The sequence below is a fragment of the Podarcis gaigeae genome, assembly GCF_964106915.1.
Source record: "Podarcis gaigeae genome assembly, chromosome: 9".
In the NCBI taxonomy this organism is placed as follows: domain Eukaryota; kingdom Metazoa; phylum Chordata; class Lepidosauria; order Squamata; family Lacertidae; genus Podarcis; species Podarcis gaigeae.
Genome location: NC_139685.1, coordinates 3,852,329 through 3,868,048, shown reverse-complemented (window position 1 = coordinate 3,868,048; position 15,720 = coordinate 3,852,329). Strand labels below are relative to the sequence as shown.

Sequence of the window (15,720 nt, the reverse complement as noted above, 5' to 3'; positions counted from 1 at the left end):
AAATGCAAATGTACTTGGTGTTCTTTTGTTCATCTTTATAACAATCTGTTTTTAAGAAACCTAAAAGGTATGGCTCCCTTAAACTCAAATAACTAAGACATTTTCTCTTCTTTGAGCTAAGAAATTAGGATTTAGCCTTTCCAACATTCAGATCTCCTGCCCTTTTACGAATTTTGTTCCATCCAAAAAATATAGCATTATTTCATCTTCCACTTGGGGATTCAGTCATTTAAATATGAAGCTTGGGTTTATTCCAACATTGTGCAAAGAGCCGAAATTATGAATTATGGCTGGACCTAGTGGCAAAGCTGTTATTTCTGCCAGCCAGTGCCTTTGAATGTTCTGCAAACGCAAGAACAACCTGTCTAATATGGCAGATGACACTGCTCCCCTTAAGCCAGAGTGTCTGCATGTGTATTTCTGGAAATTAAACACTGCTGCGCTTCCCTGGGAAAACCACTGTACATAAAACTCCACTCCTTGGTCCACCCCCCCCAGCTCCCGTCTATCAGTTGCACACAGTTAAATCTTCCCGTTTCTTCAACTCTCTATGTCCCTTGCCTTAGGCAAGTTCTCTGTTTTTGACACTCATCCTAACAGAAATCTTCATTTGTTCCAGACCATAGTCCAGCAAGCATCTGTTTTTTAACGCCAGAGCTAACTAGGCAAGTACATATGATCTTTCCCTCCATGACAGAACCCTGCGATAGATTTTTCTTCCTTCCCTGCAGAAGCACCATCCTTCACAAACCAGTTTTTTTAGTAAGTCTCCAGAAGATAAAAGAAGGGAGATGATGATTTGTGGCTCCAGCCACAAATGCATTCTGCTACAGTAGGCACTTGCCAAGAGGAGTTCAATGGCAAATGAATGGTAAAGGCCCCTGCAGAGATGGAAACACAGGTGAAAGCAGATGAAATGATTCATAGAAGCAGTAAAAGCAACAGAAAAACTCAACCAAGCTTGCTTCTTGGTAGATCCGAAATAAAGAGGACGTTTTAAAATGCCACTGAGAAAGAAACAGGGGCCATGATTAAACACCCCTCAATTTTATACTTATTTTTCCATTTCAGATCTACCAGCTACTTCAGGCTTTTTCTTCAGTTCATGTCACGCTTTAGCTTTAGCTTTTTTATTTTTCCATAATCTGTCACCACATCTTTTCCGATTTGCTTCCCTTTCAGCTATTAATGTTACGAATTTTTCTAAAGTGTAATGTTTCTCTTCCTTTAATTTCAAAATTTCCATCATTTTATTCTGCTTTCCAAACTGTTATCTTGTGCATCTAGTTTCCTTTTTTCTTTCCTGCCATTTCTTCAAATGCCCCCTGCCCAACGTTTAACCCTCAGAGCATTCTATTATTTTTCTTTAACTGCACTCCTCTGCATATTTACTTGGGATGATGTCCCATTGATTTTAATTTAGCCAAGCCTAGGTTTGCATTGTAAGTTTCCTAAATCTTCAAAAGCTTTAAATTCTAAATGTTTCTGTATGAACTGTACAAAATAGTTTAAGAAGGTAAGAAGAGCTTGCTGGATTGGGCCAATGGACCATCTAGTCCAGCATCCTGTTCTCACAGTGGCCCACCAGAAGCCTGTGAGAAGCCTGCAAGCAGGACCTGAGCCCCAGAGTCCTCTCCTCCTGGGCTTTCCAGCAACTAATAGTCAGAAGCATTAATGCCTCTGACGATGAGGCAGGGCATAGCCATCCTGGCTGGTAGTGATTGATCTCCTCCACAAACTGGTCTAATTACTCTTTTAAAGGCATTTAGGGTGGTGGTCATCTCTGCCTCCTGGGGGTTCCATAGTTTAACTATGCACTGTGTGAATAAGTACTGTCTTTTATCTGTACTGAATCTTCAGTTTCATTGGATGTCCCTGGGTTCTCATGAGGGAGAACTTTTCTCTATCCATGTTCTCCATGCCACGCACAATTTTATAAACATCTATAATGTCACCTCTTACTTGACTTTTCTCTAAACTAAAATGTCCCAAATGCTGCACCCTTTCTTCATCCCCTTAATCATTTTGGCTGCCCTTTTCTACACCTTTCCCAGCTCGGCACTATCCTTTTTGACGTGAGGTGACCCCAACTGTACACAGTATTCCAAATGCTGTCATGCCACATATTTGTATAATGGCATTATATCAACAGTCTTATTTATTAGGTTGATTAGTGTCTAATTTGGGTTTGGGGAACCTTTGGCTCTCCAGATGTTACTGAACTACAACTTCCATCATCCTCTGCCAATGGCCATGCAACCGGGGGGGGGGGAGGAGAGTTCCCAACACCTGATCTAAATAATTCATAGTTATTCAGTTTTTATTTTTTCCAGTTCTGCTAATACAGTTAATTAATTCCATTAATTTAGCTGCTGCTCTCCAATACAGTGGACCCTCGGGTTACGTTACCTTCGGGTAATGTAACTTTCGGGTTGCAAACATGGCAAACCCAGAAGTGTCTCCTTCCGGGTTTCACCGCATGCGCATGTGCAGAAGTGCTCTGTTGCGCCATGCGTGTGCGCAGGAGCGGCGCCTCTTACAAAATTTTCAGGGTTGTGCACGGACCCCCGGAACGAATTAAATTCGTGTCCAGAGGGTCCACTGTAACAGCATATTTCCAAATAGAAAGCTACCAGTAATTCATTAGTTCATACATAATACATAGAAACAATTTATCATCTGTTTTCTTTTGGTTCATTTAAACACACACACACACACACACACACACACACACTATCACATCAACAAAAGATTAAAGCCCAAATAAAAAGAAGGAAAAAGTGGTCTGCAACTCATACACAAAAATAAGTGAACTATTTTCTTACCTTCACAGAATGTAAAATTCAAAACAAGGAGATAAAAACTAATAGTCCCAGTCAATGGAGCCACTTTGCAGAGATCAACATATTTTTTTCAGTATTCTTAACAGTGAGTGGTATCCAAGGTGCCTATAATGGCATCCAGTTCAAAGCCCAAAACTCTTGCAAAGGGCCCTTTTGTGCCTTCTCCTTCTCAACTTCTGGCATGCCTCCCCACTTCTCTGCAGAGAGGCTGCCTGGTAGACTTCATAGTCCCATTCTTTATGGGGAACAACAACACCAAAGACATATGTTCTTTGTATGAACTTTTTGGTGAAGCCCCCTGATCACAAATTATTTTCTTTCAACATTAATTCAAATAGCATAGCAGACGGTTTCAACTGCTAGCAGGATTTAAATTATAGTAAAGTGGTCCATCATCAGTGCTTTAGGGAGTGATCTGCTGGTGTTCTAAACCTGATACGCATGGTGCTGTCATGCTGAAACCTGACTCTGTTGGATGTTTGGTAAAAACTTTTTTTTTTTTTAAAAAAAAGTATTGTTAATGCATTTGTCAAATTAGTCCAGGCATCGTTTTAGACTAGACATTCTGTGGAAGAGTTTATTTTTGACCAACTGAAGGAGAAAAATCAGCGTAGTGTTTGTTGTAAAACAAATGAAACTAGTTTGTATGAAAATAGTGCTGCAGTTGCTGGCATGAAATTTACAAAAGGAAAGCTCTTGAGATATCTCGCACAGGTTGTATTTTTTATATTTCATTGTTTATAGTTCAGGATTTTTTTGCCATATTTGTAGCAACTCTAGGAAGTCTGTTTCTAATCACTTACGCCTTTCCTTTTTAAATAGGTCTTCCTGTGTTTTCAAAAAATTGCTGCTGACCTCCTTGACGTCAAATTAAACAAAGCGGAAATAGAGCTATCACAGGTGATGTTTCTGAGCATATTGCTTTGACTAGCCAATGTGCATTTTCTTTTAAATGTGTGAATTAATGATATATCTTACTCTGAGGTATGGCAGTTTTGTTTCTTTGCTTTTCTGGACAAACTCTTCACACTTTTCCGCTCATAAATTGTTTTCTAAAACCTTCCTCTGAACATGGTGTCAAAGCTTTAGAGTTCAACACCATTGTTTTCTTGCATATCCAGAAATACCCATAACTCTCCAATTTTTTCTCATTACCCAGAGAGCTACTTAAGGCTCATTATGGAGTTCTCACAGAATTTTTTTCTTAAGCTGCAGTTAAAGTTTTTGTAAGGCTACCTCACATACTGGGGAGCAGGATGAAGTTGTAAGTAGAGTGTTGAGCCCAAACGTTTGCATTTCCTTAGTAGAATAGTATCCTGGCCCTGTTTAAAAATTGTAAACCAGTAAGCTGATGATGTGACATTAAGGTTTGTGCAGCATAAGAGATGTCCTTGCTCCCCCATGGCATCCCTTGACATTTGGATAGATTTAGGACTCAGTTCTGCACTTTATTTATTTAGTAATTCTCTAAATCATTTCTATATCATCGTTCATCCAGTTTGTATTTCAGAGCAGTATATGACATAAAATAATGATGAAACCGTGGAGGTGTTATGTTTTTTGGTTTTGCTAGTGAATATATATTGTTGTTACCATGCAGTTAAATAAAATAATGAATCTCCCAGACTAACAACATTTGGTATACAATGAAATAGACTTGTCTATCAAATCTGCCAATCCGAGAATCTGATAAGTTACAGCACCCGGACCTTTGGAAGACATATTAGTTCAGATCTGGAGATGGGTATACACAGTGTACCAAAAGGGTAATGTTATTTCTTTGTTAATTGAGCTGAAATTCTTTTAAAAGTCCAAATTGTTTTAATCTAATGCCATGTAGTGGCTTAAACATAGGTCACTAGCCTAGATATTGTAAACAGCTTAGGATTTAACCCAGCTTTTTGAGCAACAATTGATTGCTCAGTGAGTCTTAGAATTCTCTCTCAACTGCAGCAGGAAGCATGCTGCATAGAAATTAAGTCCTGTGAGGTCAGATAACACTGTTTAAGTGCAGATAACATTGCTCTTTTGTTAACATCTTCATGAAATTGAATTCTTCTCATAATACTGTGAGTCCTGGAGTCCAGTGAATCATAACTCTTGTCTACCTGATTAGATAATATGATGATGATCAGTCAGAAGTCAGGCAGAGCAGATAATTAGATCATAAATTCAGAACCTTTGTCACCTGTATCTGTTACCATTTCTTATTTAGAGAGAAGTTATCTTAAAAAAAGAAATATTTATGCAATTAGGTAATCTATACTTTTAAAATATGTAAAAATATGCTTGGGCTGCAGTCCTAAATATAGTTATTCTTAACGGTCTTATTGAATTTTCTGGAACAGCTGTGAAAAAAAGCCAGCTTACAAAAAAATTAAGAAAACAAGTAACTCAGGGAGACTTTGTGACTTCTCTGAGAAAAGAGAAATTATTTTATTTATTTAGACATATTTTATGTCTAAATAAAATACTGCTCATCACAAAACAATCCTAGGTCACGGGTACAATAATAGAAATAATTTAAGCCACATAAGCAACAGCCATAAAACATAAAACCAAATCAATGCAACATAAGCCAGCAGAACAACCGACTCAGAACCAAAAGAGCTCAAAACTCTTGGTACTGGGACGGGAGGAAGACATTCCATAGGAAAAGCACCATTACAGAGAAGGTCCCATTGAAGGGAAAATGGTGTGATTCTGAAAAGGTTACTCTAGAAGAAATCTATTTTATGTTTCCTTTTTGAATATTGTTTTGTTATTAAATACAGTAAGCCCACAATTTATGCAGGGGTCACATTCTGGGGATTGTGTATAGTCAAAACACATTGAGTTCAATGGTGGGTGGGGTTGCCCAAATGCCCACCTGTTTCACTCCCCCCCTTTTTTTGCTAGGCTTATAAAGCTGAATGCACTCAAGTTAAATGCATGTAAATTGCAGGCTTACTATACTTACACAATCTTTTCAAAATTATGTTATACTAAATACTATTGAAATCTATTATCTGCAGCAAGGAATATACAAAACATTGCAGTATGTAGGTGAAAACTCCATGGCTGCATGAAATCCAATCACCTCTTAGGCAGAGGCTCATTTTCTGACTTTTTTTCTTTTGTTACAATATGTATGTATGTATGTATGTATGTATGTATGTATGTATGTATCTCACTTCTGAAATTTAAAACAATTTCCAAGTATCGCTTGGACACAAAACAGTTGTTTGTGACCTATGGGAGGAATTCACAGCCATGCTATTATATTCATTTTTCAGTGCAAGCATTTTTGCATTCTCCAGACCCCCCCCCCCCCCGGAGACAATTTGCAGGCGGGGAGAGGGCTTAGGGGAGCAGGGGAAGCTCCACTGCACTAGTGGGGCTCATTGCTCTGGCTTCCACTCACATGCCATTCAGCTGAATCTGGCCCCATGTACAGAAAGGGCTGCAGGTAGAAATGGGGGGCGGGGGGAGAAGCTAATCCTCACATTTCCCCTCCTCTTAATTTTCTGATCCCTCTCCACTCAATAAACTTTTCTTACCTCTGCTGAGATTAAACTTCATTGATTGCTTTGATGGGCTTGGGCTTTGTGAGTCAAGCTTTTCCTTTAGACAGATCTGCATGAAGACTTTGCAATGCATGTTTTGCAGCCCCAATGCACGTTCTTGTACTCATGCATGGACACTCAAAGGTGCAAATGCTGTGATGATTCCAGGCATTCCTGGTGCTCCATGTTGGAGGATGGGGATCAGCTCAGGACTGTCGTTGGTGAGGTCTTCCCAATAAACGTTTTGCTCTGAAAGGAGCGTGTGGGGAGAGATATTGCTTCAGAGACTCTTCCCAACAGCACTCAAAGCTGGCAAGTGGGCGCACTGATCATGCTGCATGGTGTCTGGAATGCGATGGCTTTTGTTTGTTGCTGCTGTTCATTTGTCTTCCTTTCTAATAGTTGATCTGTGTCTCTGTTTTTTCACTCGCCTCCTTGTTCTGTCTACTGCTTGACATGTGGCTGCAGCATGTTGTCAGGGCAGAACTAGTGAAGTATCCTGAAGAAGATAATCAACATCAGAGCACTGCCAGCTGTCAGAGTAAAGTCTGTTCAGTGCAATAGTTCAGGTAGTGTAGTAGAAAGACAGTGTTTTAACAAATGTTACTATTTCATTTGCTTGAAATACTAACCTTGATATTGTGTTTCCTTCTGATTTGTGTATTTGCAATAGCTAATATTTTGGCTCCCAAACGAGAGAATATTAGGTGCACTAAGCCCCAAGGAATTCACCTTCCGATTTCAATTGGATTTGGGTGGGACAAACTTTGGGACCAACAGTTGCAACCTCCTATAGCAACTATAGCAACCTCTTATAACCTCTGTGCTAGATTGGAAACTGCTTTTTGCCCGAGTTTCAGGGACGACTTTACAGGTGACATAAGGGATCACTTTTGGAAGGAGAACCTCGAAAGGGGAAATGCACGAATGGGACTAAAGCAGTCACAGATACTGTTGTCCACTATCAAGTCTTAGGAAAAAAGAAAAATTATAATAATGGTGGAATTATGTACTGTATTCTCCTTTTTTAAAAAAGGAGAAGAAGAAGGCGGATGTTAACACATGCAGTTAATATTTTTGCCCTGTACAAAGCATGTCACCCCCACCCACCTGCTTTCATATTCCTTATTAAAAATATCTTACTTGCAAGAAGGCAAATGCTATGGAGATAAGGGAGTGTGTGAGACAACTGAGTCACCATTCCCTTCCCAACTGAATCATGCACTTTTGACTAGCTGGGGGTGAGTGTGGCTGAGGATGTGCACCTGAAAACATATATGCACATAGAGCTAGCTTGGGATGAAAGTTTTGCCATGTGGCACTAATTGGTGATGAAGCTGCCAGCATCACCTGAGCCATGGGAACTCCTTCAGAGTGAGATATCCACACTAAGTGACATCATTCTCTCCTAATTTTACAGGGCTTTTGTTTTCAGTGTTTTTTTTGGTTTTGACTATTTTTAATTCTCTTGTGTGTAAATTGTCTTGAGATGGTGTTTTAGAATGTGATTAATGAATCAATAATAGCAGTAATAGTGATAATTATAGGCTTGGTTTATTGCAGCTTCAAAACAGAACTCTGAAGAGTGTGTTTGTGTGTCTGTCTGTCTGTGTGTAAACCTTTTTCGGTGTCTAAATTCAAACTTTACAAAATTTCAGGTCAGGACTAGTAAATATATCGCTGCAGAGTAAGTGATAGAAAAACGTTACAAGCTAGAGCCCTTTCCTCCCTCATTTGGAACAAAGGAACCAGTATTTAGAACTGGAATCAGTACTTGCTTATCATAACCCTTTAATATTTATAAAAAATACTTAAATATGCACTACGTGTTATACCAAAACATGAATGATTTCTGAGAACAGCAGACCACAGCATACCTTTTCTCTTTCTTGTTCTTTTTAAATGTTTCATATTTCATAGTCCAGTCATTAACATGTGAAATGTTTTACTAGCACTTTGGAACAGTGTTTCCTTCGGATTCGCTTGCTATAACCTCTTCTGTTTTTCTTTTCTCTCTCTCCTCCCCACAGAGTGTAGTGAAGGCGGATATTGTAAACTATAGCCAGGAGCCCGTGACAAGAACAGTTAACTCTCCTAGAAGCTCAATGTGTACAATTCAGTGAACTTTTTTTGTATTGATCTCCTTTGGCAGCCATACTACCTTTGCAAAGACGTTGCCCGGAATGTTGTTTTAACAGGGAACATTTCTGTAGAGCGTTTAGAAGTTTCAAGAACTTACTACCCTTTTGTGTGTTGAAAAGCAGCAGGCAGTGTTTTTGGCTAGTCAAGATTCAAATGTTGGGACCACACACTTTGAAAAATTATGAGATATATATCTATATATCTATATATATCTATAATCTTGTGAATTATATTTCAGTAAAGGAATACAACTATGTATACAGATGCCCTTTACATATATTGTCACTTTGTGGGACAGGGAAATTAAAAATGTATAAATGATACAGGATAATCAGTGATGCTTGAAATACAGCTGTGGAGTTGAAAATAAATCTCTGCTTATAGACATGATTGTTTCTCATTTTGTCCTTTCGTTTGTTAGAAGCAGAGCGGGAGAGATCCCTCATTTTACCATTGTGAGCAACACATTGCCATGTCATTTAGAATAATCCATATTCATTGTTACATCGCAAGGTGCTTCAGGTCTTCTTCAAACCAGTCGGCCCTTGTTCTTTTGTTAATACAACAGATGGTCAAAAGGATCTTTCTTCTTCTGAGGAATGAATCAGTTTTTAAGATTTTAGACTAACAATTTTTGTGATTGCACCATAATTGACACAGAGGACGAGAACATTTCTTTATGAAACCAATCTGGATTCCAGCTTAACATGCCACTCGGATATATAAGTAGTCCCCCCCCCCCCCCGTACCAATACTTAAACCATTCAAAGTATTTCATATAAACTGCTTCCCAGATATTTACAAATTGGAATTTTCCTTAAATAGGAGATAGTAACAGTAAAGTTTCCATTCCTATCTTCTGCTTTTAGCTCCCTGTAGAATGCAGCCTTTTCAGCCCATGTGGGTTTCCTACCCCACTTCAACTTCACTCAGTTTGACACTGGATTTTAAAATCGGTGTTTCCAGCTGGTCAGTTGGTTTTGTTTGTCTTGTACATGCATTTTCTAGGGGTGGAAAGTGTCGTGAGAAGTGTTGAAATAAACTGTTGACTCAAAACTATTTGGTTTCAATGACTTGCCAGAACCCAAAATCCTAAGGAGTTACCAACTCAGGTTTGAATTCTACATCTTGTTTGAAATGGGTGAAGACTTACCACATTTAAAGCTCTGGATTCTTAATTGGCTTTGGCTTTATTTTTGGCATGGAATCCTGGTATTGTATTAAGAGAGGCTAAAGTTAGCATGCCTACTAGTGAAGAGAAGCGTCATTCATATTTGTCCTTGTACAGTTGGGCTTTTAAAAATCATTGGATGCCTGTGTGCTTGGATTTAACAATGGGTGTAAGTTGTGTCGAGAGTGGAATACCAGATGAAGTAAAACGTATATAAGTATTCCTTTGTATTGTCTGGATCAGAGCCCTGACACGGAGTATAAACATGAGCTCTGTCATCTCCGTGGGATTTTGAGAGGTATTTGATCTCCATGTAGGAAAAAATGAAGTGAGATTTCTGGATATATTCTTGTGTTTGTCAAAGATGAGGCAATGTTTTAAGATACTTAATGGAAACATTCAAGGGAAATGTTGATAGCCCCCAAGCCAACCCATTTGCTTTTCTCTCTGTCTTTCTCCCTTTCAGTCTCTCTATTGGCTTGAGAAAAAGGGCAGAGTGTGAACCAACATTAGCAAAATGGGTTACAGTTGTCACTTAGCAGTGATTTCCATCAATAGGTGACAAAGGGGCAGATAAAATTTCTTGCTAGATTCACAAACGTTAATTTCAGCTCCATTTATGAGCACTATGGCCGGTATTCAACTAACGACTTGCGCAGGGGGGGGGCCCTCTCCTTCCCCCATGTGTGCCCCATACTGTCCCCAAATCTGCTCAAGGAAGGATAGGGGGGAAATGTTCTGTTGCACAAGGAGAAATCCTTTTGCTGACAGAATGTTCACCATAGTGTTACGTTAATGACAACCCTGTGCCTTTAATGTATGAAAACAGATTTGCCTGCATATCTTGTTTGTAAAATTTATGGGGAAGCCTTTTAATCAATGGCGGAACTCATATTTTTGCACATAGAAGGTACAAAGCTCAATCTCTGGCATCTCCTTTTAAAGGGATTTGGGGTACTGCAGCTGGGACAGTCCTACGCCAGTTAGAATAGACAGGATTGGCCTATATAGCTGTGTGGTCTCAGCGCATGGTAACTTTATCTGTGGGGAGGTACAGGAGCTGGGGTAGTGTTTCCACACCGTACATGAGATTTAAAAAAACGAAGAGAGCAACCAAATAAAGCCTGTGGTGCTGTGGGTGGGCTGCGTAGCATATTGCCTGCCAGTGAAGCCAAACAAAGTGGGAAGAAGCTCATCAGCCTCAAATCTTGCAATAACTGGGAAAACCTGGCCACTGGGAGACTTCCTCAATATTACACAACGTCTAGGAAGCTTTCCAGAAATTTCCCAGATACCTAGACCTGACTGACTTGGCAGTCTGCTTTCATCTTGAAGGGAGGTGGAGGTAGACAGATGGTGCTGCCCCTCCCTGGCACACCAATGATGCCCTAACCTGGCAGGTCTTTTATTGTTTCCCCCAAATAGATTAAGCATGTCCCACGCCAGCTAGTTGAGTGAGCTTTTTAGTGGTGGAACTGTATATGCAACACCTGTTTGTGTGCAGCGCTCCTACAACAAGGGATGCATACTGTAGCCCAATAGTTGGCTTGCAGTAGATAGGACCTGCACACAGCCCTTATTCTCCCAAGGAGTCGTCTTGGGAAGTAGAATTCCATTCTCACACAGAGATGGAGCAGCCCAGTAGAAACTTTGCCTAGCTGTCTGGGACCAATAAGATAATGGACAAGGTCTGTATGACATCAGGAAATGGTTCCCGTACCAAGTTTCCAAAACCAAGTAATTTAAGTAGGATCCAGCTAGGTTCCATGATACTTACCCATGCTATTAACTAGGTTCCATGATACTTACCCATGCTATTAAGTCAGGTTATGAAAACTTATATCCCAGTATGATTGGTTAGTTACATCACTGGAGGAAGGGAATGGAGACCCTCCTTTTGTTGGTTTTGCAATCAAAATCACAAATGCATGATTGCCACACAGGCTTATGAGGGGCTGACACTCATATAGAGTTCCTGAATCAACATGAGACCACTTCCTAAATGCTTTGGTGAGAATTTCTAACAAAGGAGATAATCTTATGTGCTTATTTCCTGCCTGAGAGCTCCCTCTTTCTTTCAAGCCCAGCACTGTGAGCAGATGAATATTCATGGGCTCTGCTGAGAGCCCAGACTCTATTTTGGAAACTAATTTTGTGTTTTGTAACTAAGACGCATTTTTCACCTGCATATTACTTGATGCACTTGCTGCCCACACTGAAATGGAAGTAACCCCTTTTTTTTTTACTAAAGCATATGGTTCATTCTTAGCAACAGAGACAAAGAGGGGAAAGGTCAGCATATCATAAATAAACAGGAATAAAATGTGTAATTGCCTGATTCCTAGCTTCCAATAACACAGCCTGTTTACATTAATATTTCTCCCACACATGTGGGACAGGAGGTTTAAATTAAAATTTACAGATTTCATCCTCAATCCATCTCCATCACTTTTTCCTTAGGTTATAACCAGGGCTTTTTCTTTCAGCAAGAACTTGTCAGAACTGAGTTCCGGCGCCTCTCGGGTGAGTGCCATTGCCATTATAAGAGAACAAGGGAGGTGTTCATGGTGAGTTCCTGTACCTCATTTTCTGGAAAAATATCACTGGCTGTAACTTTACATGTTAGACTAGCAAGCTTTTGTATTCATGTTCCTCTTAATGCTTGTGTTTCAGCCATTTGATGCTCAGGGGTCTTGAACACCTCTAGATTAACCACACAACCTCTTCACTAGATTAAAAAGAAAATACTCCACTGGCTGCATCGATACATCTTTGTGAATTGCTGTCAGATTAATGTTATTCATCTAATAATTTATTACACAAATGGTGTGGGTTTTAAACAACCAACTCTCCTTTGGTACCCATATTGATAAATTTCTTGATACTGAAATTTCAAAGACTGTAGATGTACATGTTCCTCATCACAGTAAGACAGAAGAAAATGAAGCTATTAGTCTGATCAGTATTTGATTATGGTTTTGGAGAAAACCACAGCTATGCCATCTAAGTTTGCCTTTGCCAGCAGGGGATGTTGAATGGCAAAGAAATCAAATAGAAAAGAAGAAAAGATTTATTGCCATATAATTCATGTGCTGAATCTGCATTTTGCAGGTCGTATTCTGTCTTTATGCTTTGAAATTGTTTACAATGGTAAAGACTCCCATTTTCAGAGCTGAAGCAAAGCCTCACTAAAATGAAAGGGTTACCACCAAGACTTTGCTCGTTAACTGAAATGGAGCAGATCATTATTTTGCTTCCATGTTGAGATGACTCTGGCCTTACAGCTAGTTAGTTAATTCATCTTTGGGGAAGCACAATTTAAGTTACAAAAACATGTCTATTTAGACAGCTCACAAAACATACAATGCTTGGCAAAACATTGGAAAGTAATTCTCAAAACAAACAGATTTCCCAGCACCACCCAGCATCATATTCATAACTCTTAGTACATTTCTTCCCTGGCATTATAAAAGAAGCAGCAGAGGAAAATGGCTGTGGTCTTTAAGATTTGTAGTGTTTAAGGTTCAAGTTGGTATCTATACTGCACACGTCCATTATTTAAGTGCATATACTAATAGTGAACTCATGTGCTGATGCACGTTGTCTGTGCGGCCAAAATGAGGCTATTGAGAAAAACGAGGGAGGTATCAGCAGGGCACCCCAAGTTTTGGAGGAGGGGGGGCTCTTTAGAAGAAAATTTAATGGGGCAAATAAATCTGAAGCACTCCAATGAGCGCTACATGTCTGTTGAAGGAGGCAAGGGAAAAATAAGGAGGAGGGGAAATGAAACAATATGGCTGGCTGGGATAGAAATGTTTTAAATAAAATACTTACGAGCCTTAGCAGTTTGTTAATTGCCATCGATATACAGTGTGCTTCAGACTTTTCATGCTGCTCTTGCCATGTGAAAAATTCTGATTCAGTGTACAATAGTTGCACTGGGATTAGCAGAAAATGGATGGATGATCCATTAAGGGTCCGTGCCATTATAAAAAGCTACAGTGTGACCATTTATGTAGTACTCTTCTGGCTGTCCTATCTCAAAATGGATTCTGCAGAACTGGCACAGTTTCTGAAAGCTTTGAAAACATAATTAGCTAATTTGAACTCAAAAATATGAATTTGCATTTGCTTCTCTCCTACAAAATTCTGCCCATACTGTAATCTTTGCAAAGGAACATGCTCAGGTCTGTTGCCAACAGTATAATTTAAGCTAGGTTGCCCAATGAAGATGCTTCTGCCATTAGTTCCAACCAGCACATCAAATGATGGGAATCTACTATGTAGAAAATGGCCTAGAATTTGTGTGTTTGTGTGTGCTTTAAGAATGTGTCCCGTTTTCATTTTCATACAATAGCAGTGCTAGTTGCTGTTCAGTATTGTGTGTCCTGCCAACCTAGCAGTTCGAAAGCACGTCAAAGTGCAAGTAGATAAATAGGTACCACTCCGGCAGGAAGGTAAACGGCGTTTCCATGCGCTGCTCTGGTTCGCCAGAAGCGGCTTAGTCATGCTGGCACACCCGGGGTGTGCGCATCACAGGATTGACCCGGGAATGGAGTTGTGGATGGTAGCATTGGGCACAAGGTAGCTGCCTGTCTCTGCAGTTCCCTCATGCGCCAAAACCAGGCTCCAATGAGGGAGCCTGTTGTGTGGGTGCCTGGTTGCACCCTCTTAGAAAAATGCGCCTGGGGCCACAGCCCCCTTCAGCCCCCCCCCCGCCCCTGGCTCAAAGCTATTTTGGGCTGCTAATTTTAAGAAATTCTGAGTTTTGATGTTGCTCATTGCTTGCAGGGTTTTGTATACCAGTCAGATAATCAGTGTGCTTCATTTTTCCAGCATCTTTCCCCCCACAAGTACAATGAAAAACAAGCAGGGTTGCAGGGAGGAACATGGCTATTTGGCATGAGTTTATCTCCAGTGGATTCATTGGGCCCCTAACTGATACTGGAGCTGAAACTGCTCAGGTGTTTTGGCGAACATTTTAGCAGTGGGTGCGCTTGCGTGACGGAGAAAATGTCTGATCTCTGTGAACTAAGTTGGATGGGCAGGATAGAATTGTCAGCATCATCATAGCGGAGGCAGGAGTTGACCAAGAATTGTGCTTGGGACAGGGAGTCACAGCTGATAGATGAAACCAAGATTCTGCCAAGTAACTCTGGAACATATCGGAGCCAGAAAGACTCTTCCTCTCTGCTCAGGCAGAGCTTCATAAGTGACGTGGATGAAACCGGTGTAATTTGTAAACACAGTATTATAAAATATCCAACATGACTATTTCTGCAAAGACCTGGATGCAATTTTGTTTGGAAATTTCACTTTGTATTGTTACTTACATTTCCGATTAAATCACATAAGGAGGAACACAGGCTATATGTAAAAAAAAATGGCACTAATTTATAAAACTAAAGGTTTATCTCAGAATATTGTATGTGATTGAACAGATTTGTAATATTGTTGTTCTACAAACTCTATGATTTAGGCATTCCATGGTATTTTTTTCTATATGCATGCTTTTAAAGTTATTGTCAAGCTGTTTTTTGGATTTTAAGGCCACTTTGAGATATTTTCTTGTGGAAAGCAACAAATAATTGTAATTAAGAATAAAAATAAACTAATAATGTCAAAATCTTGCTGATGTACAAGTTTAAAAAGTCAGTAATTACAACATGAACCAGCCACTTGTCATTTCTTGATGTAAATTGATGTTTATGATGGAGAATGTGTTTTGAACTTAGTATAGTAAAGGTTTGATCCTTATTTTAAAACAAGACAACTTCATTCAGTTTAACAAAAAAGAACGGCTGTGACTTTATTACTATGATAATTCACAGCTGCTGAACTAAATTACATATTTCCAAACTGAAAATAGATTTTAAATCTTCAGCCTTCTGAAAATATTGCACTTGCCCCATAATTGCGCCTGTTTTCATTTTGTCTGTTTTTAGCTTCTTATTTTATTTTATTAGTTCATCTGTCGTTAAGCCACCCTGATGCTGCAGAGAAGAGTGCAATATAAACA

General features: G+C 39.6%; 1 protein-coding gene and 1 long non-coding RNA gene across 3 annotated transcripts in view; both read left to right on the top strand.

Annotated features, from left to right (window-relative positions):
* Nucleotides 1–8,917, top strand: part of RAB28 (RAB28, member RAS oncogene family) — a 62,706-nt gene extending 53,789 nt beyond the window's left edge. The window contains exons 6-8 of one of the 2 annotated variants that reach the window (XM_083698470.1): nucleotides 3,666–3,743; nucleotides 6,857–6,957; nucleotides 8,419–8,917. In XM_083698470.1, the coding sequence (XP_083554596.1) occupies nucleotides 3,666–3,743; nucleotides 6,857–6,952 (174 nt within the window). In that variant the 3' untranslated portion in view covers nucleotides 6,953–6,957; nucleotides 8,419–8,917. The remainder of the gene's footprint in view (nucleotides 1–3,665; nucleotides 3,744–6,856; nucleotides 6,958–8,418) is intronic. The other variant, XM_083698471.1, reaches the window with a different exon arrangement.
* A 2,592-nt stretch (nucleotides 8,918–11,509) lies between these two features.
* LOC310825242 lies at nucleotides 11,510–15,327 on the top strand. The gene is made up of 2 exons (XR_014555190.1): nucleotides 11,510–12,268; nucleotides 14,538–15,327. It is a non-coding gene; the product is annotated as an uncharacterized lncRNA (long non-coding RNA).
* Nucleotides 15,328–15,720: the final 393 nt, after the last annotated feature.